The 24,129-nt window shown below is 35.8% G+C and overlaps 1 protein-coding gene across 1 annotated transcript in view; it reads left to right on the top strand.

Moving 5' to 3' along the window:
• Nucleotides 1-22,725, top strand: part of LOC111052338 (cilia- and flagella-associated protein 91) — a 32,213-nt gene extending 9,488 nt beyond the window's left edge. Inside the window, exons 6-14 of the mRNA XM_039423570.1 lie at nt 828-997; nt 1,650-1,818; nt 2,677-2,829; nt 4,398-4,570; nt 4,980-5,126; nt 10,374-10,595; nt 12,380-12,528; nt 20,802-21,049; nt 21,723-22,725. Coding sequence (XP_039279504.1) covers nt 828-997; nt 1,650-1,818; nt 2,677-2,829; nt 4,398-4,570; nt 4,980-5,126; nt 10,374-10,595; nt 12,380-12,528; nt 20,802-21,049; nt 21,723-22,354 — 2,063 coding nt within the window. The 3' untranslated portion in view covers nt 22,355-22,725. The remainder of the gene's footprint in view (nt 1-827; nt 998-1,649; nt 1,819-2,676; nt 2,830-4,397; nt 4,571-4,979; nt 5,127-10,373; nt 10,596-12,379; nt 12,529-20,801; nt 21,050-21,722) is intronic.
• Nucleotides 22,726-24,129: the final 1,404 nt, after the last annotated feature.

Genomic DNA, 24,129 nt, shown 5'->3' with positions numbered 1-24,129 from the left:
TTGATGGGACGAAATGATTTTTCAGTTGAGTAGTCTGCTCCTCCTCTCTTTGGAATGAAGACCACTCTACTGAGGCACCAGGCTTGAGGGATGTACCCATAGGCGAGACCTGCTCTAAAAAGTTCACACAAGAGAACTAGTAGAGCTTCTGGTCCTTGCTGCAGCATAGCTGGTATTATGCCATCCCCCCCCCCCCAGGAGATTTGAAGGGGCCAAACTTGGATATGACCCATTTAACTTTGGAGAGTGTGACAATTCGCCTGGCTAAAGTCCAGTTTCCACGATCAGCTCTTGGCCATGAGCTCATTTTGCTGTTGCCAGACTTGCCCGAGCAATCACTCTCAAAGGTACAATCTGGAAAGTGAGTCTCAAGAAGAAGTTTCAGACTTCCATCAATTCCAGTGCTAAGAGTTCCCAAGAGGCCAATTGGGCTTGAAGCTAAAACACGATGCAGTCTCGCTGCTGCGCTGAGACTGTTTACCTCTTGTGTAAATTGCCTCCAAGAGTTTTCTTTAGCTTTCTTGATTGCAAGGCTGTATTCTGTGAGCGCCCTGTGGTATGGCTCCCAAATACGGCTCCGTTTGCAATGGTTATGAAACTTCCTTACAGCCGCCCTTTTGCGGTCAAGGTCAGCAGTCCACCACTTAGTATTGGTGTGACTCTTTCCCCGCCGCAATGGGCAACTGTCCTGAAAATGAAACTCTTAATATCCATCATCATAATATCCAAAGCATCTGACAGTATGAAAGTCTGACAGTATCTGACAGTATCATCCTCAGATTATTCTATGATTATAATGTATTTCTTGAATAAAATATTTTTTGTAGATGAAGGCCTTCCAGCTGGCATCCATGAGGTGGAATTGATCGAACGAGCGCGAATCAAACGTGAATGGGAGCACATTTTGATGGGCACACTCAAAACTGCCAAAGACATTGAAACTAGACAGAAATGTATCATCGACATGGAGACTAATGAATGGCTATTCCGAGAAAAGGTCAGTCTTTTTACCGATCTTAGTTGAATAATTAAACTCATGTAAGCGTCATCCTTTACATAATGTTTGAAGCTCTATTCGCCTTGTGTTCATTCAAACTTTTTTCAAACCACAATTTCTTATACGTAATGAAATATCATTCTCATGCACCCTTTCTCATATATAATAAAATATCATTATCATGCACCCCAATTCTTCATACCTAACTGTGTCGATCTCTCCAATATTTAATAAAATATAGTTTTCATTCGATTATTTATCAAATTAACAGAATATTACTGAATCAGTTGATTGACTGAACTTTCAAAGTCTTCATCTAGTTTGTCAGCTATTGATATTTTTGTTTTTTATTTTTTGGTTTTTTTGCCAGATGCACGTGGAAAAATAAACTATACTTCAAATAACACACCATCTATTGAGAGTAGTTATTGGAAAACATACAACTTTGAAATAGATTTGAATGAACTGGAAGAAAACTAGCCATCTCCGAATTGCAAGAACGAAAAGTCAACACAATATTCTATTCATAAACAAAATAGAATTCATCATCTTGATATTTTTCAATTATATGATTGAGATGGGATTCATTCATAATACATTACATTCATTCATTGACATGCCATATTATGCTTCTAATTTTTAATTTTTGCAGGAAATTGAGAAAATAAATTCTTATAGAATGGAACTTGCAAACAAATCAATGAAAGGTCAAAAAACCACTCAATTCAATCGGTTAGATGAAAGGGTCAGAAGACAAATTAGACGAAAAGAACAGCAAAAGAATGAACAGCTGAAGAGCTTACAGGAGAAGAAAGAGAGAGGTATGACAAATAAGTTGATTATCTCACTCTGATATACATCATTTATTATTTTTACAATTTGAATGAAGTTCACCGTTGAAAGATTCATAATTTATGAGCGTTTTTTACCTTCATATCATAATTTCACCTTCACTGATAATTTTCTTGGAAAATATAATCACAGTATTGAGTTCTAACGATTTTCGAGTTTATATTGTCAAGAGTTTCTAACTGCCACAATTAAAATATTAAAGTTCATCATAAAAAACAATTTCGATTTGATTGTGAATAGATTCTGAGTAATGCCATCGTATTTTATTTTTTAAGCTGGATTCCCACAGATCAGTATCAGTAAAAGTGACTGGCACAGTGAGCATTCCATGAGTTCTGATTGGACTATTTCCACTGAGCACGACCGAGCAAGTATGAATAGTCCTATTGGGACTTACGATAATATATTCTTAGTGTACCGGTCACTTTCACTAACACTGACTGATATGTGGGAACTCAGATTTATCCATTTATCTCACTTAACATTGTCATGGAGTAGGGTTGTATTTGAAGTGGTTTATTCTTTAAAGTTTTATTATTATTATTATTATTATTATAAATAGTTAATCAGTTGAGGTAGTTCAAACGTGATGATAAGTCAAACAGCCCATCTAAAGCTTTCCTTCATCAAAACAAGATTTTGAGAAGATATCAAAGATTTTACTCGATTATTTAGTCAGTCAACTCTTATAATTTTTCCAAAGATCCATGCAGAAGCCTATAGGGCCCATGTGGGCATTAGCCTCATTGTCAATGTATATTATTTATTGTTTTTCTTGAACTTAATCATTAATCTTTAACCTATTTATTAATTTGTCATGTTTCAAGGCTTAATATTGATGGAGAACGCTCCATCGGATCCAGCACCGGCATTCAACTTTGTCAAAGCATCGAAACCAAAAACTTACGGAGCCATGTGCCATAAATTGTGTCGCTGGAGCACTGACGAGGACTTGAAACAACTTCAGAAAGATCTGCGAAGTACTCATCTTCCGTTCCTAAAGACTTAGTTATAGTATTAGATGTTATCACATTTATTTCTATTGTCACATTCAGAAATCTAGTCAATATCATTTTTATAACGCCCCATGTCCTTCTTAAGCTAATTTTTGTACTTGGATAGCAATCTTTCAAAAAAATATTTGTTTTTCTCATGAGAATTTCCTTAAGCATGAAATTTTGTACTAGATGAATAACTATCACAACATTGATGTAAACTTCTACATTAAGTTATGTCATCTTATTGGCTCATCACAATTTGTAATAAGCAATAACGTTGCCTAATAACATTCTCCATAAAAAATAAAAAACAACCTGAAAAATATGATACCCAGGTCACTTGACATTTATGTTCTATTTTATTAAAACAAATACCTTGGTCATTCAAAAATACACTCAAATCTTTCAAGATAGCTACTATTAAAGATATTGGTTAAGTTCTAATGCGATTAGCCTATTGATACTCGCTCGGCCGAGCTGGCATTATATTTTCACTGTTCACTCTCACTGTTGTCCGAGAATCCAGTTTTAGTCTTACTTTAACCTTACATTCTCTTAAAAAGTGACTCGTTCAAAAAATAATCTATTTTTCATAGAATTTGGCAGATTCCATGATCAAATAGGAATAATACATTTTGATAATTGCACTGAGCTAAATAACATCTTTAGATGACTATGGCTAGTACTATATTAAACCACACCAAACCAGTGCTCCTGCTATTGTTACCACCACTTAGAATAAAGAGAAAGTAGCTCAAATTGTCACACCAAGTAAACTAGATTTTATTTATATTTCAATCACTTTCATAGATTTCATACTTCTCATAATATTCTATTCTAGTCATGAAAACGTATTGAGTAAAGTTTTAAAAAAATAATCCAGATTTAACATAAATAGTTTCATATCATGTTTTGCAATTTCAAAAGTAATTTTTAGGCCAAACATTCTAATACAAATCAATCAACTAATTATCACTGTGTTTCCTGTATTAGTAGCTAGTATTTAGTAATGAACTATAAACTGTATTTATAACAAAATATTGTATTGTGATAACTAATATTTTTCGTGTTATCTTTGTTATTAGATAGTATTTTGTCTTCAAGAAGTTTGATTAAGGTATAGGTATTAAGGTAAGTTTGTATAGTAGGTACTGCTGTACATTTTCTATTATTCATATAATGCAGTATGTTGTATTAATGTGGGTGGTACTGAATTATTGTTCTACAATAATAAACTGTATTTATAAGATTCTTCTATCTTCATTTACCAATTAACCCATTCACAATACTTGAAAGGCTTGAAGAAATAAATTATTACTGTACAAAAACATATATTTTATTACACCTGGATAGTTTTGCAGTTTTCTTGTATTTTTTATAATAGAGTTTTTTCTGATAATATCGTAGAATTCATAATGAATTAAAACGATATTATTCTCTTACATTCCATTATCCACCAATGCATTCATTTTAATTTAACTATTTTTACTTTTTTAATTCAATTGTAATGCTTGATTAGATACTAATCTATTAGAAAATGTGAATTTCAGAAATGAACGTTGTTATTGGTCACAAGACGCACACTCTCACGAAGAAAGAGAAGGTGAAGCCGTTGCTGCCACCTCTCTTGTGCATTGAAATTCCCATCAAACAGAATGTTGAACTGCACAAAGCTGCATCTTTCATACAGCAGCTGTTGAGAGGTAGAGCTGTCCAATACAAGGTCAGTTTGATAAATTGTTGAATACATATTTAATGCCGATTGTACAAATAGCCTGTTAAATTTTAATAGTGGTTAATTTCACGAGAACCAATTTAAAAATCCTTATTGCTTTATAAATAGGTATATATCCTTATACCAATAACATGAAGAGATCTTGATCAAAACATATATTGGTAGCCTACTTGAAACAATTGAATGCAGGTTTATTATGGAAAAAAGTAATGATTCAGTAGCTCTCTAATAAAAACAAATTAGAATAAACTACCGTAACTGAAACATTATAGAAAACTAGAATTAACCATTATAAGTCCAAAAGTGTTAATACATACTTCCATTAATATTCCAAGAGTGACATGTTTTACTTGCAAAAATATTTGGTACAAGTCTCACTTTGAATATCATCCAACAGGTATTCCAAGACAGAAAAAGACTGCAACCACTCATAGAAGAGCTGAAGAAAACTCGCTCACTGTACAAAGAAGAGAATGAATTACTCTCTCAGAAAAGATATGAAGCACTGGCTCTGATGAGGAAACAATTCGTTTTCAATCGATTGGTAAGGCTTGTTCAGGATTTTTTTTATGTTTAGTACAATTTTAGTCGATTGATTGTATTACGGTTTTACACATTTTCTGGGTGAAACTACAGGGGTTTTACAAGAGTAAAGACATAGAGACATCAAGACATGAACATAGGGTGTGGGCTTTGTAAAACTGCTGCAGGATATTTGTGGGTTCCCAAAAAGTTCGAAATACACCTATTTGAAAGTCTATTCAGCAAAACAATTAAAACTCACCCTCATCAAAGTCTCCCTTTTATTGTATCGTACTTCACTTTAATATAACACTCTTTTGTATGAAAGGCGTGACCCATGCTACAAATAGTTTTACCAATAGATTATTTCTTGAACTCTAGCAGACATCTTTCTCAACAGAAATTTCTTCCATTTGCCATTTTATGTCAATGGAAATTTTTCAATTTATTCACTAACTAGACACTATTATGCCTGTGTACAAACATTTTTTCCAAAAAATAATCTTATTCACTTATTCAACTTCTACAAGAATACTTATAGATTTTTCTAGTTGTGTTCGGATGCGTTGCAATGCACTGGACCCAATCTTCAGCGAGCAGGGAGTACTACCGTACCTTTCCTGTATACCAGGAAGTAATAATGGAATTTGTAAGCTTTGTTGGGGTTAGGAATGGTGTTCTCCTCCTCTACCTAACTATCCCCACTTCCCACCATCCCTCAGTTTGATATATTGGTGGAAAATCTAAACTCAAAGGGTGTTTATGATAGTTTCAAGGGTATTGATTTCAATCATCGTGAAAAAAAATTACAGAGCCTTCATTATGGCCAAAGAATATTACATTGAGGCGTTTTTTTATTCATGAGACCCAGGGGGGGGGGCAGATGAGATAGGGATGTCGGTGCAGTCAGTCCCAGTCTCTGCCATAAATAATAGACTCTTATTGCATTTCTGTAATGTACAATGCCTTAGTAATAAGCTGCATAAGATAAAATCAATAATGCAGAGTGAGATGTATGACTTGTGCTTCTCAGAGCATTTGTTGAGAAAATGTGACCTTGAGATGATTAGAATAAATGAGTTTGCTCTGGCTGCTGGGTTTTCTCGTGTTGCTCAGAAGAATGGAGTTGTTTCAATTTTTGTAAAATATAATTTTAATGCTGCATGTGTTAATATTTAACATTTCTGCTTGGAGGGTGAGCATGAGTTTGCATGTGTGACTTTGGGGCATGTCAAAATGTACATAATTGTAGTGTATCGTCCACGATCAGGCAATCTGGGTGGCTTCTTACAGGCCTTGGAGAATATGATTATTATGCTTAAGAGGCTTCACCCAGGATTTGAATTTATAGTTGGGGGGGGGGGACTTCAACATCAATGTCTACTGAGTAACAATTAAACTCGTCACTTCAGAATCTTTTAAGATCTCTGAATGTATATCTGACAATCCATCAACCTACTAGAATGGATGCTTGCCTTGACAATGTTGCCTCCAGTCTAAGACTGAATGATAATTTGTGGTCAAGTGTAGTGCATTATGAGTTGGGTGATCATGAGGCAATCAAGTGTATGGTGATTCCCATCTCCAGGGCAAATAATAGTATAGCAAGTGGGCCTAACCAGTTGTCTGTTTGTACTAAAACAAGATTGATTATAGAGAACAAAGTTAGAATGTTTTGTGATGGACTGAGAGATGTGAACTGGCTGGTGCTCCTTCAGCATGTCGATGCAGAATCCAACTTCACAGCATTCTTTGACTGCTTTCTGGGAATGTTCAGTCAGTACTTCCCACTTATCAACTTTAGGAGCAAAAGAAGAAAGGCATCACGATGGATAAGTAACAAACTGTTGAATCTTAGGAATATTGTTCTCATTGCTTATGAGAGATACAGAGTTGATGGCTCCAGGCATTCAAAGTTGATCTATACTGATCTGAGAGATCATTACAGGCTGGAGGCTGAAAGAGCCAAGTTATCATATAATGCTGATCGTATTAGTAGATCACCAATTATATGTCTGGCAGCATGGAATGTCATTCGTGATGAGCTGCAGTCTTCTGTTCCAAGGGAAGTTCCGCTCTCTCCAGATGTTCTCAACAACCACTGGGTTGATTCTGTTGAGCAAATAGCAGCAAGGATGACATCGCCTGTGGTCTTGCAAACAACACCAGCATTGTGGACAGAACCAGCATCGCTGACAGTACCATCATCAACACCAGCACCATCATCGTCACTGACAACATCATCATCGACATCGGCATCAGTAACAGCCCCTTTGCCAACACCAACATCGCCGGTTCAAGGGATGGCTGCATCAGTGGCACTGCCTGTGTGTCATCTTATGCGGGTTCGGCAGCCACCCACAGCTACACTGGTGTGGCACAGTGTCACATGCGAGGATGTCCTGCGGATCACCATGGGCCTCAAGTGTTCGGCAAGCAAGGACATTTATTGTAAGTCAAGTAATTCCCTAAAACGTATTATTAAGTTTATTGTGATCCCTTTGACTCAATGTATAAATGAGTGTCTGGCTCAGAATGTATTTCCAGATGAGTTAAAGTTGGTGAGTGTTGTACCAATTCATAAGAAGGGTTCTCGCCTGGAACCTAACAACTATGGGCCGGTCTCAATTTTGCCAGTTCTGTCAAAAATATTTGAGATCATAATAGCTGGCCAATTGTATGAGTTCTGTGAGCTGATTGGTCTGTTTTCTGACACTCAGTTTGGGTTCAGGGCTGGACGGTCAACAGTGGGCGCAGTTGAATGTATAATTAAAATGATATGTGATAGATTTGAGGGGGGAGCCTTGCTGGCCTGACACTCTGTAATCTCAGCAAGGCTTTCGGCTGTTCAGGCAGGTGGTGGGCTCTCACAGGTTAGAGCCCTGAGTTGTGGGGTGCCCCAGGGATCTTTACTGGGACCCCTTTTCTGATAATGATAAATGATGTTGCCCTTTCAGATCATAGGATGGTTGTATGCTATGCCGATGACACCTCTATCATGGATGTTGGCAAGAATATGCATGAGGTCCAGGCCTTGATGAATGCATCCAGAGAGGGCTTCCATCTTGATAGGAAACTTTCTTGGAGGGAGCATATACAGAGTGTCTGCTGCAGGTTGAACAGAGTCCTGTTTCTGCTCAGGAGTCTGAAGAGCTGTGTTCCTGAGGCATATCTCCGTATGAACAAGCTATCATGCGTTCTTCCACAGTGTGATGTCATATGGCATCACACTCTGGGGTGGAGCTGCTGAGGTGGGGGCTGTCTTGCTGCTACAAAAAAGGCGAATTCTGTGTGGTGCTGGATACCTAGCCCCTTGTAGACCACTCTTTCTTTGTTAAGCAGCGTATTTTGACTGTGGTTGGCCTCTTCATTTTCAGGTCTGTGATTGGGGCAGTTGGGGTGGTGGGTGTCCTGCCTACAAGGGGTGATGTCCATGGGCATAATACCCATGATAGGAATAGGCTCGACCTCTCGTATTGCAGGCTTGGGAGAACGCAGGTTAGTTCGGCTTATATGGTGGGAAAGATCATCAACAAGCTACCCATTACAGCGGGGACTCTGCCACTGGCAAGCCTAAGGAGAAAGTTGAAGCTTTTCCTTGAGGATCACCCGTTTTTTTCAGTTGTGAGAGTGCTGCTTTGGAGCGGTATTTTATTTGATGCATGCTCTTGCCTTGAGTGCATGTTTTTCTTTCATTTTTAATGACTTGTCTATCTGTGACCATACAATGTGGTTCACATTATGGACAGAAACAAACATAATAATAATAACCCTAACAAAGAAAATTCAAATTCTTGTAAAAACTCCTTGCACGCTGAAGTTGTGGCTCATTGTCTTGAAACGCGTCCGAACTTTTTGACAAGTAAGTTGTAGAAGTTTGGTTGTAAGAGTGAAAGTAGTGAATCATAAGATTTTTCCTGTTAGTTTGTTAATGAAACATTATGCCAATTATCAGACATCTTCTCAACAGACTTGTCTAACAATAATTATTATCATTTAACATGAAAAATCATCCATTTTCACAATGTTCATTAAAATGTTAACAATTAATTATTTCTTGTCAAAACACGAATTAAATAATCAATAGTAGATATAAAATATATATTTTCTTCAGAGATTGTAATATTTTAATATTTATACATAAAATCACTTCGCTTATATGGGCTACGACTTGATTCAAATAAAAACAATATTTTTTAACTTGAAAATTATCTATGGTAGAAACTAGTCGTTAAATTTTTTAAAGTTTTTATATTGTTTTTATTTTATTTTATAAAGACATTTATGTGATATATTCCATTCTGTTTGATTTGCTTTTGAGTTACAAATAATCAATTAGAACTGTACTTGGCATTTTAGGCAGACAGATGCAACTACTGTAGATGGCAAAGCGACAGACATCCTAGACATTTTGTTTGATAGGGCCCGGTTTCTAGGACACTTTGTAAATCTAAACCTATAGATTTACATGGATTCATTGGTTCATTATATTTAAAAAGTGTCCTAGAAACCGGACCTCTAGAGAGGTCCACGTTATAATGGCAGCTGAAAAAGAACAGCGTTACGGATTCTCTCTCTTGCCACTGCCTGCTGTAGAGGACAGCTGATACCCATAAACCTGATGTAATAATATTATGTAATAGTTAATATTATAAACTTTTCATTCTTGTCTTCAATCAATATTAATCAATTATATTTTATTCGCCAAGAAAATATATATTTCAATAATTAAATAATAAATTATTTTGTTGATTAGTTATACTTCTACATTGTTTAAAAATGATTGGCAACGTTGCGGAGCTGGAAAAGGATAGCGCCAAGTGCTTTGTCGAATGATAGGCATCATTGGGTGGCTCGTTGGAGTAAGTGATAACGCGCCGGTCTAATAATCAAGAGAACCTGAGTTCGAATCTCGACCGGGGCAAACGTTTTTGACTACAGCACTATCACATAGATACGGCCACCCCGTCTTTTGGAGGAGACAATTAATCGTCGGTCCCGACTACCTAAAAAGTAGTCGTCATCTCTCACCGTCATCCCTCTCACTCATTATCCACACACAAGCCTAAAGAGCTTATGTGGGCTTAAAAAGAAAAATACAAGGATAGCAACTACAATTTCAATTAAATACTACCATTATAACGTAGACCTCACTATAGGACAGCTAAGGTTAATTGTGTTGTATGTGGTGGATAGGTTAGGTTAGGATAGGTGCACCTAATGTTATAACGTAGACCTATTAGACCAGCTAAGGTTAGTTGTGTTGTAGGCAGGCAGCCGCGACCGGACGGCGAACTCGCTGAACGGGGAGGTGACGGGAGCCCTGCTGGACTTCCTGGCTAAGGAGCTGCAGCGACTGGAGGCCGAGAAGCAGGTGCATGCGTTTGCCATGCTCGCCGACAGAGAGCGCTGGCAGCGCGAGGCCATCGAGGCTGGCCGCCGACAGCGCCACAACTTCAATCGCCAGCAGCACGACCAAATGTTTAAAGAGGTAACCTAACATCCTCACAATGTAAATATCTACAAATTTGGGTTGATGTAGATTATGTAGTTGTACTGTAGAAATTTAAAACGCTGTATACCTAAATTTATGTGTTCATGTATTATATGTAAAATATGCCTAACATCATCAATCGTTATTTGAAAATTATCTACGAGGGTCATTCATTTTTCAACCTCCGATCACATATCATAAGACACATACAAGGTAGGGGGGAGGGTGATTTTCACAGAGCCAAACAGCTTGTCACTCCCACTAAATGCCCTGTGATCGGTGCGGTCCGATCGTTAATAATATTGTTGTCGATTTAAAGACCCCGAAAAATTGCCGCCTTACTTGGGTCTACCGCCAACTTTGTAACGCTAGTTGTGTAGCGTTACTCGTGTTTGCTAGCAAACGGCAATAGTTCAGCATAAATCTTGATTAGGATTATCCAAGTTTACGCAGGAAACGATATGAGTAATGATATTGTGCGTGAATGGTGTCTGAAAATTGAAGACGTCAGTTGAAATGATTTTGGAATCGTTGTGATCAGTCACAAGTCGGCCTCACAGTGCTGGTGCTGGTGCAACCAAATAACGGCTTCTCCAGCAAATCAATTAGGATAGTTTCGATTACCCACCATACAAACCTGACTTGAGCGCTAATAACTTATTATACTTTCCCCAAACTTGAGATATGACTTTGAGGCAGAGCTTGCAAACTAACGAGGAGCTTTAAAATAACATCATAGTACACTTAAACTCATCTGGCGGCAGTATTTTGTGAAGTGTGTTTTGGTAGGCTGGTCTACTGGTATGACAAATGCCTCAACCTTCATGGCAATCATGTGAAGAATAATGATAAGTGGATGTAGCTTTTAGTAAAAAAATAAATTATTGTTTTATATACATTCGTCTATTATTTAGTGGCCAATCGGAGAGAGAAAAAAATGACCCTCGTAGAGTGTGTAGATCCTCATTTAGAGAAGTATCGTATGTAGATGACATTTTTTAGAGGTTTGAAACATAATTCCAACATTTTCAATCAAATTTCTAGAATGGCTTTTGTTAAAAAGGATCGTGTTGAAAGAATGTATCCTACAAACCGAAAGAAACAAAATTTAATCATAATTAATCTACCATTAATTTCCATCTACTTTTCTTAGAATCTGCCAATTTGGGTTTTTGCAAAAGTCACCACACACGTGCATAGATCGACATTTTTAACTATGTAGATAGATGGACTTAATTCACCACTACATTCAATGAAACTAGAAGAAGCCTATTTATTTCTTATATTTTCGAAACAGAAAATTCCTTATTTGCATTGTTTTCTGAGACATTTCTCAAAATATACGAAAATCCTGTTTTTTCAGAGTCCAACAATTTAAATTACAAATGTTGATCTATTCACTATTAGATGACTTGCATTGAGTATTTTTGAGTTACATTAATTTCTTATGAACTTATGGGCCAGAACACATCCTAAACTGTAAATACCTTATCCTATTTGTCACTTACAAGACTAGAGCATCACTTTCAGCTAACAAGCAACAACTTACATTAATTGGTTACAACTAGTATAACCAGTTCACAAAGAACTTACCTCACGACGAACCATCTCAAAGTTTGAACCCATCTTTGGAAGTGGTTTAGCAGCCAAAAGCGCTTTTGAATTCAGCCATATTTGAATAATAATAGATTTCTGATTGAAACAGAGACCAATAATTTTTTTTGTTTAAATAATAGAATGAGAAAATAAACTTCGTCTATTAATTTTATAATGCTGTACAGGTAATGAACATTCGTAACGAGTCTGTGGACATATTTCTGGAAGACATGTTGGCCAAGTCGATCAGTTGGTTGGCGGACAGTGAGGCCAGACACTATGTCAGGAATGTGGCACAGAAGGTCGATTTGGCTGCACAGCAGGCGCATGTCAGGCGAGTCATTTTGCACATTTTAAACATTCAATTAAAATTAGTTCACTCTAATCTAATCTCCAGGTGAGTTCCAAAGTGATTTGTAAGGTTCATGTTTTTTGTGTTTTTTTTTATTTGTAATAGTCATGATTGGGAAATGATTTTTCATGGGAAATGAAATAATCCATTATCAACAATCCGTGGAAAAATTTAACTGACAAAACAAAACATTTTTTTCGGTTTTAACAAGTTTCAAAACTTAAAAATGATGGAAGTCAACAAGTATAGCATGACCCTCACCTCGACAATTTATTTTTTGAACCATGAACAGAGTAGATATTGACGAATTGAAGCTTTGTTTTGATCTCCACAATAGACTACAAAATATGTAGGTAATCTATAAACTGTAGACTACATTCTACCTCCTGTAGGTGAAGGTGTCTACACCACCTACCATTTTAGGTCAGATGGCCTGGGAACTAATAGAGGGAGTGAAATTTTCATTGTTGCAACAATTGATCATTTGACAAAGAAACTTGAAGGGGGAGTCTGGAACACATTTTTCGATTTCGCAGCTCAATTGAGACTAGTTGAGAGGTGAACATACGGTAGCAAAAGTGTGCATTTTTATACACTTTGATAAAGTTGTAGAACTACTGAGACCTAGTGGAATCAAATTTTTATATCATAAACCTACTATGTTCCAAATTTCGTGAAAATCGTTAGAGCCGTTTCTTAGATCCGTTGAACATAAATAACCAGATAACCAGATTTAAAAATATAAACAGACATACAGAAATTGCTCGCTTAATATAATAGCATAGCCACCTCTAATACAAGGCCCCGGCCTACGATATTGCAACGTCGCAGTGTAGGCCTAGAATCTAATACATGATTGGTGAAAAAGATTTTAAAAAATACCAGCTGATCTTTTTCACCAATCATGTATTAGATTCTAGGCCAACGCTGCGACGTTGCAATATCGTAGGTCGGGGCCTTGTATTAGAGGTGGCTATGATAATAGGATATCATCTACTCTGAAGATAGGATTAATCAGACTATAGAATTATTCATAATTAATCAGCTGACAAGTGATTGCACAGATTTCTGGAGAAGCCAGTCTATTTCTGTATTCCTGTAAGGTATATAAGGTAATATAAGGTATATAGGCTGTATGACTTGTTTTTGGTTATCACCTGTATAATTGGTTTTAACACGAAATTATTCAATTCTTATCATTGTATTATTTATAAGAAGCATTACTATAATATTTATTATATAGGTATATATTTTTTTCCATTTTTCAGTATTGCTATAGGCTACTTCGTACTGTTTGCTTTATGAACTCACAGCTAGCGCACAAGTTTAACTTTGCTGGCTGTGCCAAATCATTTAGATCTATTATAATTTACATTTTTATTATGCATTTTGTATGTATCATTCATGTTTTTGTAACTATGTAATTTTGGCGAAATAAACATTCTTATCTTATTTATCTATAAGGTAAGTTTCAATCAAAGACCTTGAAGAGGTATGCATCTTTAAGGTCTTTGGTTTCAATATTTTGTTTTGCCCATGGTATTATTATGCATGCCCATCAGTATCAATATTCTCACATTTGAAAAAACGAATTTAATAGGTGATTAAAAATAATCAAATAAACTAAATAATGCTGAAGAAATTATAATAATTTTTATTGTAAAAAATTAATTTTCATCCGATGGAAGGATTATCACAGAGCTGGATGAATATTATATAATATAGAATACAAATTCAAACGTGAAATGAGTTTGTTAACATTTGAAACAGGTGACATCAGCATGAGAATACTGCGTGAGGTCCACTGTTCACAGAACTACTAGTACATTAAATTGAAGATAATTCTATGCTCTATAAGCTCATAGTCAGAATTGAATTTTTTCATCGATTTTTAAAAAGTTATAAGAGCAAAAATAGCAATAAAATTGGAGGAAAACGTGTTTTTTCGGATATCTCGAAAACTATAGAAAATAAAAAGTTGAGGAATGAATATTGTAGTAAATAATATAAGCTTCAATTTTGTATAGAATAGTTATATTCATAAGATAGACTACACAGTTTTCTAGTTATGAGAAACCAAAAAATGGTACCTTTGAACCAGCCCACCACCACCACCCCCTTAGCACATTGGGGTAGGGGTGGGGACTCCTTACTGCCCTAAACAGAACTTTGGGGTAAAAAATTGTCTCCCTAACCCTCTATACCATTTTTTGAGTATATTGCCTGGCCTTTAATGATAGGTATAGACACCTTCACCTACAGGAGGTAGACTGTAGTCTACAGTTTGTAGTCTATTGTAGAGAACAAGACAAAGCCTCAATTCTTTTATATCTACTCTGTTCATGATTAAAAAAATAAATTGTCGAGATGAAGGTCATGCTATACTTGTTGACTTTCCATCATTCTCTAAGTTTAAAACCAAAAAAAAATGTTCTGTTTTGTCAGGTCAATTTTTACACAGATTGTTGATAACAGGCGCGGATCCAGGGGGGGGCGATCGCCCCCCCCCCCACTTTCCGAGTGGTGTTTGAAAAATCTACAGTTACTTAAGTCCAGTCAATATAGAGATGAAAAAGGGGGCGTGCTTGCATTTTATTTTGTAGTTATTATTTTTCAATATATTGTTTGGATGCATAAAAGAAGTCCAGAACCAATTATTTCATGCAAAATTCCCTTGTGCTAGAGCTAGATACACGATGGCCCAAAAACATCTTATTTTCAGTTCATTTTCCAGTTTTCAGTTATTTCCGCCAAATCATGACACAAACATTATTTTTCGCCTTTTTTTAGATCATGAAATTCTATTGTCATTAGATCAAGATTTCGCACCAGTGGAAAAAGAAAATTTACTTTTCCACATCCACATTTTGAAATTTTATCCGAAGTATTTAACAAGATACGCAGCTTTGAATATGGAAATTGGTCATTTTTTGTGAAATGAAATACTGGTTGAAGTACACTGAAGGATGAATTGTCTATTTTCTCATCGAATTTCACTTATAATGCACGATTTTAAACCGCCTTGACGTGCCGAGAAGAATGAACTGTGGTACAATGAGATCTGATCATTGTGTCAAAAGTTATGATTGTTTGAAATTTTGATTCTTGAGGTGTCCTTATACGCGTCTCTCCACTAAATTAAGAGCATCTAACGGGTGATTCTCAAAGAACATGATCTAATGAACAGAAGGATGTGATGACAATAGAGTTGCTGATGATGGTTGAAGCTGAAACTTGATTGTTTTCTAAAATACAAGAATCATTTAATCAGGTTTACCTGGAAATCCATAGGAGATAGAGCGCTCTACCTGTAGAGCACAAAATTATGCTCAGTGTAATCTTGAATTATACATTTAAATGGTAACAATCGGAAGATATTGTGGATCAAAAACTAAAATAATAGAAATTGATTTTTTCATAAAATTTTACTTATTTTTGTAAAATTATTGTAACTCAGTACTCATTGAAGATAGAAATTTCCAAATGATCTCATTTTATTAGGAATTTCATAATTTAAATAAAAGGCGAGAGCAAATTTTTCTAATCGATTATAGGATTTGGCGGAAATAACTGAAGACTGGAAAACGAACCGAAAATACGAGGTTTTTGGGTCACTCTGTATCTAGCACAAGGGGAATTTTCCATGAAATACTTGGTTCTGGATTTCTCTAATGTATCCAAACAATATTTCAAAATACATGCACCAATGTATATAGTGACTGGACCATAGGTATAGTATCTTGACCTTGGCATTTAAATGAACAAATTCAAAAATCCAATCAACTTCAACAAGTAAAGCTCTCAAATGCTGTTTTCGATTATAAACTTCAAAAATTTTCTGAGTGGGGGCTGTCGAACGGGAGGCGTTTTGGTTTTGCTGGGCGACCAACCCTATCGTACACCCCCCCCCCCAGGTCAGGGTCCTGGATCCGCGCCTGGTTAATATTATTCACGATGTATAATATTATTGAATGTAATATTTAGGTGCTGGAGAAACTTCTAAAATGTTTTCTAGATATCTGTTGGTTCCTTCTTCCTCGTCTGATGCTTTCAATCAATTTGATTGAAAATTCTTCATGAATATTTTTATCTTCATAATGATGTGATAGAGGTATTTATCAAAAAATAGAATTTATCTTACAATATATACCTCTATGCACACAAAAGACGAATAAGGAAAATGGACTGGAATTTTGCCACATGGAATGTAAGAACAATGATGAGAGCTGGAAAAATGATGGAAATAGGAAAAGAAATGTTGAAATTTAATATTCAGCTGGTTGCGCTGCAAGAAACACGGTGGAGTGGGTGTGGAAGAATAGATAAGAAGGATTTCTCTTTCATGTATAGTGGACCAGAAGAAAGGACAGGACAGGGAGGAGTGGGCTTCATGGTAGACAAAAAATTGAAATCATCCATCCTAGGCTTTTATCCCGCAGGTAGTAGAGTGTGCCGGCTCAGGATGAAAGGAAAATTCAGGAATATCACTTTGATCTCTGCATATGCACCAACTGAAGAAGCAGAAGAAGATGTCAAAAATAGCTTTTATGAAGCGCTAGAAAAGGAGTTGAGAATGGTACCCAGATATGATCTGCTGATAGTGCTTGGAGACTGGAATGCCCAGATTGGTAAGGAGGACTTTCTGAGAACAGTTGCAGGCAAGCATACACTGCATGAAGAGACCAACGATAATGGAATTAGACTCTGTGAGTTTGCAATGGCAAACAATATGATTGTGAGCAGTACTTGCTTTCCAAGAAAGGATATACACATGGGAACCTGGACATCTCCATCAGCAGAAACAGTCACACAAATCGATCACATTTTGATATCTAGAAGACATGCCTCATCAATAATAAACGTCAGATCTCAAAGAGGGCCGAACTGTGACTCCGACCATTTTCTTGTTTCAGCCAAATTAAGAGAGAAAATTTCAAGAGTGGAAAATGGAAGTGGTGCAAGGAGACGTGTGTTTGACATAGAAAAGCTACGAAATCATGACTATGCAGAGGGGTATAGAACAGAGCTTGAAAGGCTAATACCGGATGGTCTGAATGAAGTTGATGATGATGAAAAGGATGTTCAAGAGCTGTGGGATAATTTAAAGAAAACAATCAATGATGTTGCCAATGAAAGCCTTGGTGAAAGGAGAAGAGGGAGAAATGATGAATGGTATGATGAGGAGTGTGAGGAAGCCATAAAAAAGAAAAATGAGGATAGGAAAATGATGTTCCAGAGAAACACAAGAAGAAACCGCACCAAGTATTGTGAGAGTAGGAAAGCAGCCAACAAAATATGTAGGAGAAAGAAAAGAGAATATATGAAGAGGCTCATCAATAATATAGAAATAATGAATGAACAAAATGAAAGCAGGAAATTTTATCAGGCAGTCAAAAGAATGAAAAAAGGTTTCCAGCCTAATTTAATAGCCTGTAAAAGCCGTGATGGAAAAGTACTAGGAGAAGAAAATGATATAATGGATAGATGGGCAGAGCACTTTAGGGATGTCTTGAACCGAGAGGGGGATGATGAGCAAGAACAATGACATTTGCCAGTGCAGAACCCTTGATCCCTCCCCCAAGCTATGAAGAAGTGGCAGAAATTATAAAAAAAAATTAAAAATAATAAAGCGCCAGGGGGAGATTCAATACCTGCCGAGCTAATAAAATTTGGTGGAAATAAGATAGTGAGAGCTCTGCATACATTGATAACATGGATATGGGAGCAAGAGAAGATGCCTGAAGAGTGGACAAGTGGTGTGATATGCCCCATACTAAAAAAAGGTGATAAAATGAATTGTAATAATTACAGAGGTATTACGCTACTCTGCACATCATACAAACTTTTTTCTGCCCTGGTGTTGAGGCGACTAGGAGTGTATGCTGAAGAAATAATTGGCGATCATCAGTGCGGATTCAGGCAAGGGAGAGGTACAACAGATCAGATATTTACAATGAAGCAGATTATGGAGAAGTGTTTTGAGTTTAACACAGATCTGCATATGCTGTTTGTGGACTTTCGCCAAGCTTTTGATAGTGTTAAGAGAGGCAGCATGATGAGAATCCTTCTTGAGTTCGGAATCCCTAGAAAGTTGATCAATCTCATAAACTTGACAATGGATGGCACAACGGCTCAAGTTAAAATCGGTACCTAGATGAGTCGGACGTTTAATGTTACAACCGGTGTTAGACAAGGAGACGCACTTTCAGCTACACTCTTCAATCTGGTGTTGGAAACAGTAATTCGGAAGCTGGGACTGAGAGGCACAATAGTAAATAGAATGTGTCAGGTTCTGACCTATGCGGACGATGTTGTGTTAGTTACAAGAAATAAAGAGAATCTGAAAGAACTTTTCTGTACAGTGAGGGATGAGGCTGGAAGTGTGGGTCTGGAAATGAACATTGAAAAAACAAAGTACATGAGAATGTCAGCAAATGAGCAGAGGAGACAGGTAAATAACTTGAAAATATCACATGGTTGTGAAATAGAAGGCGTTGGTAAGTTCAAATACCTTGGGGTAATGCTAACTGGTGATAATAGAACAAGTAATGAAATACATGACAGAATCATGACGGGCAACCGTGCATATTATGCAAACCAAAAAATTTTCAAGAGCAGACTCATTTCGCGTGAAACAAAAGAAAAAATGTACAGGACATTAATAAAGCCGGTTGTGACATACGGATTGGAGACATGGACAATTTTGAGCAAGGATGAGAGAGCACTGAGCTCATTTGAAAGAAAAATGTTCAGAAGGATTTGGGGACCAAAATGGGATGATGGAAATTGGAGAGCCAGGCATAATAGTGAGATTGATGAAGCCATTGGGCAAGAAAACATTGTACGGTCCATAAAGGCAAAACGTATAGAATGGCTGGGTCATGTGGCAAGGATGGGTGAAGAGAGAGTCCCATTGAAGATGATGGATGAGATGATGATGGGGACAAGGAGAAGAGGAAGACCAAGGAGGAGATGGCTGAATGACGTCCTGGACGATCTTCGGGTGCTAGGAGTGGCAGACTGGCGACGAAGAGCCCAGGAGAGAGAAGTTTGGAGGCATTATGTAGAGGAGGCCAAAGTCCACCCAGGACTGTAGAGCCACATAAAGTAAAGTAAAAGTATATACCTCTATCACATCATTATGAAGATAAACATATTCATGAAGAATTTTCAACCTAATTGATTGAAATTGATTCAATCGGTAGAAAAGTACGATGAGTGAACGAACCGGATATGACTTAATTTTTCTCTTATCAGTTGAAACAAAGACCTTCAAGAGGTATAGACCCACAATGCCTATGCCTCCTTCCCAATGCTAGCACTTACTTGAAATTGAAAGCTACCATTGAGGTATTTTAGCGTGAGATATTATGTAATATATAATGCGTATGTATACAATGTGTATGTGTATGTATATAATGTGTTATGTGTATAAATTTGTAATATTATAGATTACCAAAATCTTCAAGGTCTTTGGTATGTAATAATCTTCCAGGTTGTCCCCTCATTGGCCGATTTCAATTCCAAGTACAGTAGCGCTGCATGTGAGTCTATGCATCGTTCAACGACCAAACAGTGCTTCGTTCAGAGCCACGTTCACTGACCGGTCTCACCGTTCAGTGGCTTTGAACGCAACCATTTTCTCCCGACTTTTCTCTGCTTTCAACTCTGTTAGCTTTTGATGATAGTAGCAAAGCTGTTTACATCAAATTATTAGCATTGTCGATACAACAACCCAAACAGCCATTGTATAAACAGTCGTTTATACACTGATATCTCGCCGACACGACAGGACATAATTTACTCTGATGGACAGTATTAGAGGAGACAGTGGTTTATAACTGCGCGAGGTCTACTGTTCACAGAACTACTAGTACTATTTAGGCTATTTTCAATGGTACAAATGATACTACATATTTTTTATTGTCAAAACTGGCTTGTACTGATTCTGATGAAAAATAAATACTCTGTGAACGCCTGTGGTTTTATGATATGAAGCTGCCTCAACACACTCTTCAAAGTAAATACTTTGAAAGGTTTGTTTGGCATAATATCAACTTTTCAATCACTTTTTCTAAGTTGTAAATTTTAGACTCAAAATCTCTAGTCTTTGAGAAGTATAAAACGCCTAATTTATTAGATTAATTCTTTCATTTTCATGCACAGATTCAACTAAATGATCCAACTGAATGATGATCATTCATTTATTGACAAATTAATAAGAATAATAATTCTTTCTATCGTTATTTTTATAGGAAAGATGCCATTGAACAGGAAGAAATGGTGACTGATTTGATTCACAATTATATTATGCCAGATGTTAAAAAAGCTGTAACTCGTCACAAGCTGCATGAAAACCAGAAGAAGTATTTGGAAATCGCCGATCGATTTATCCAGCAGGAACTGTCTCTCAAGAGTTCCTCCTTACTCACTGAATCTCCGCTGGAATCTACTCTTGATGAGAGCAAAATTACTGATGAGTCGACAGATTTAAATCGAGAAGGCAAGATAATAATTTCATTTTTAATAGAATCACAGTTTACATGGAGAGATATCTAAGGTGGTGTTCTGTTAGATTATCCACATTGAATAGTCCTATCATTATTGGTTAGATGAAATATAATATCACAAAGATTGGCATTGGGTCATTCACTGATTTATTGTAAACTTCTATTCCAGTTTTCCATCTTCCATGTTTCTAATTCCAATCTACTTGAGATTGATAATGTTGTAACATCCAAGACTAGGTTCTGAGATTTTTTCAATTTAATAAGTGGTTGGTGAGAGCTTACTTAGGTTTTGAGACTTTTTCAATTGATAAGTGGTTGGTGAAAGTTTACATACTTTTAATAGTTGTTTGTTTAGCAATAGAAAGGAAAGGATGCAGTAACAAATAATTCTGCAGTTTTTAAGTAGAGAAGTATTGAGCAACTACCTACTGTGAAAATAGATTTCTACTTCTAATAATTTCAAATAGTGAGTAAATATTCCTCTATGCATAAGTTGTAATATTACGAGTATTTGCCACATTTACCAGTAAAGAAAATAATGTATCTTCAACCCCATCATATTGGAATAGATTAATAATAATCAGACTATTACCTCGAATAAAATTATAATTGTAAAATTACAAACTGTACAATGAATACCGTAATATATTCTTACTTATTTCGCAGATGGTGACAGCAATATTTCTGAAGCATTTTCAATCATGGATGTGTTTAAAACTCACTGTCTACGTCACAGCAAGTCGGAAGAGGCTTATTATAGGTTGAAAGCCCAGAATGAAATGTTTGCTTCACGTCGGGCTAAACTATTTGAATTGGCTGAAGTTGTAAAAGAGGACTTCTTGGATGAACTGATAAGTAGAGCGGAGGAGTTAGCTTATCAGGCGGTTCATGACAACGACAAGGAATTCGTTCTGCAGCTCGGCTGTCAGCAATTCGAAGATCAATTTGAAAGTAACAAACATTTGAAAATGGCAAAGTTGATGGTAATGTCAGACATCTTGAACGACGAGTTTCTTGACAATTTGATTGCTTTGGCAAAAGAAGGGAAACTGAAAACTGATGGTGAACGAGAATGGGAAGGGGGAGAAGAATCTGATGAAATAGTAAGGGAAAGAGGATTGGAAGAGAGTAGAGAAGAAAATGAACAGAGAATAGAGGAAGAGGGAATATTGCAACGAGAAAATGGATCTGAAGAAATGAGTTTTCATGAAGAAAGAGAAGAGCAAGACAGCTCTGAAGAGAGAGAATTGCGAGTAGACTCACTAGTCAGCGATAACTTTCTTATGAATTCAGATTGACAATATTATTAAATTATCAGAATTTCAAATTATTTGAACGAATTCTGTTTACAGTACCTCTTAGAGTACGTATGAAGTATTTACAGTACCTCTTATGAATTGAAACTAAAATTCTGTGTTCATGTGTGCAATTATAATGTTCTGTTGATACTACGAGTATCTTCACTATGTTTATTAGTAATAAGTTTTCTGGAAATGAGATTGTATCAAAGAATTAGATTCCCTTGATTCGATTATATAGATTAAATTCTGTTGTTTGTCAAATGTTTTGCTTGAAAGTTTCAAGTAATGGGTACATTATCATGAATAAATTCTAGTAATAGTTATTATCGTAATAGAAATTGTTATATTAATAAATTTTATTTTCTATATATTTGATTCGTAGATGCAATAAGATTCCATAGAATTACTGTCCTTCAAAAAGTGAACTTCTTCAACATCCAAAACCAAAATTATTCTACTTTCTTCAATCCATATAATATAGTCTTTAAAACATAATTTATTACATTGAAATTTTTTCTTATCAATATTCAGCTTGATAACTGGCTTGTAGCATCTCTGGCCCACACCTAGGGACGTTGCGATACTATTGCTACCAGTAGGTAGTTTTCTTTCGATACCAGTGAGATATCGGTATCTGTATAAAATGAAGCAATACTTTATTGTTATTGGAAGAAAATATGAAGTATTGGATCAATACATTCATGTTCAATCAAAAAGCAGATAGAGGAAATGCAAAAACGTTTTGAGGTTATTGCAAATATCAATTTGTTTTAGTTTCAAAGTGTAGGATTTTATATTACATAATAATAAGTTTAAGGGCCGTTTGCACAGTGTAAGTTTAAGCTAAAGCTTAAACGAAATCTGGATTTTTTTTTGGTTTAAACTAAAATTCCGTTTTGTATTGAGTTTAAACTTTGGGAAAGTTTAAACCTCCAAAACAGGAGGTTTAAACCAAATAATTTGGATTAACTCGACATCTGTAAGATTTGATGGGGAAACAGCTAATAGTAAATCATTTTTCGACGGTTGTTCTTGATGCTTCTGTAGACGATAATAATTATTTGGGTTATAATGAATCATTATTTGAATGTAAAAATAATTATAATGGAGGAATTGATAGAAGTTTTTAATGCGATTGATAAAGATAACTGCAAAGAAATTTTGGAACTGAGAAAAATTGGACGAAAAACGAATCATTTAAATTTATGGGATGATACAGAATTTTTTAACGGTTTTGCTTGTGTAAAGCAAGTGCCAATTTAGTATTTGATTAAATAAACCACTTGATAGAAAATAAGACAATTTTTATCAGTGGTCTTTGATTAGAAAACATGTTTTTAATAACACATAACTGAGATATTTTGCTTTTGAGAGATTTCTAATAAACGAGGAAGACCGTAGTAGATTTTCATAACCAAATACATTACATAAATTTCATTATCTTACATTCTAGAATATATTTTTTGATGCCAACTAAATATAAGTTTGTTTCTGATAGCATTTCATTATTTTTTGAAGAATTTCTTGATCGCTTTTCACTTTTATTACTGTACAGATTACAGCTCTGTGGATTTTGAACGAGGAAATAGTAGCTACATAACCTCAATTTACTAATGTTTTGTAAACAAATAACAAATTTCCTGTAAAAATCAGCCTTCCTATTATAAACGATGACATTCTATTACCAACTTAACGCTAAACTGGTTTAACTTAAACTGAATTAGTAAATGCACTGAGAAAACCGATTCAAGTTTAAACTTTCAGATTAACTT

The sequence above is a fragment of the Nilaparvata lugens genome, chromosome 3 (assembly GCF_014356525.2).
Source record: "Nilaparvata lugens isolate BPH chromosome 3, ASM1435652v1, whole genome shotgun sequence".
In the NCBI taxonomy this organism is placed as follows: Eukaryota; Metazoa; Arthropoda; class Insecta; order Hemiptera; family Delphacidae; genus Nilaparvata; species Nilaparvata lugens.
Note: the sequence above shows the minus strand (reverse complement) of the source record. Positions and strands in the feature narration are given on the sequence as shown.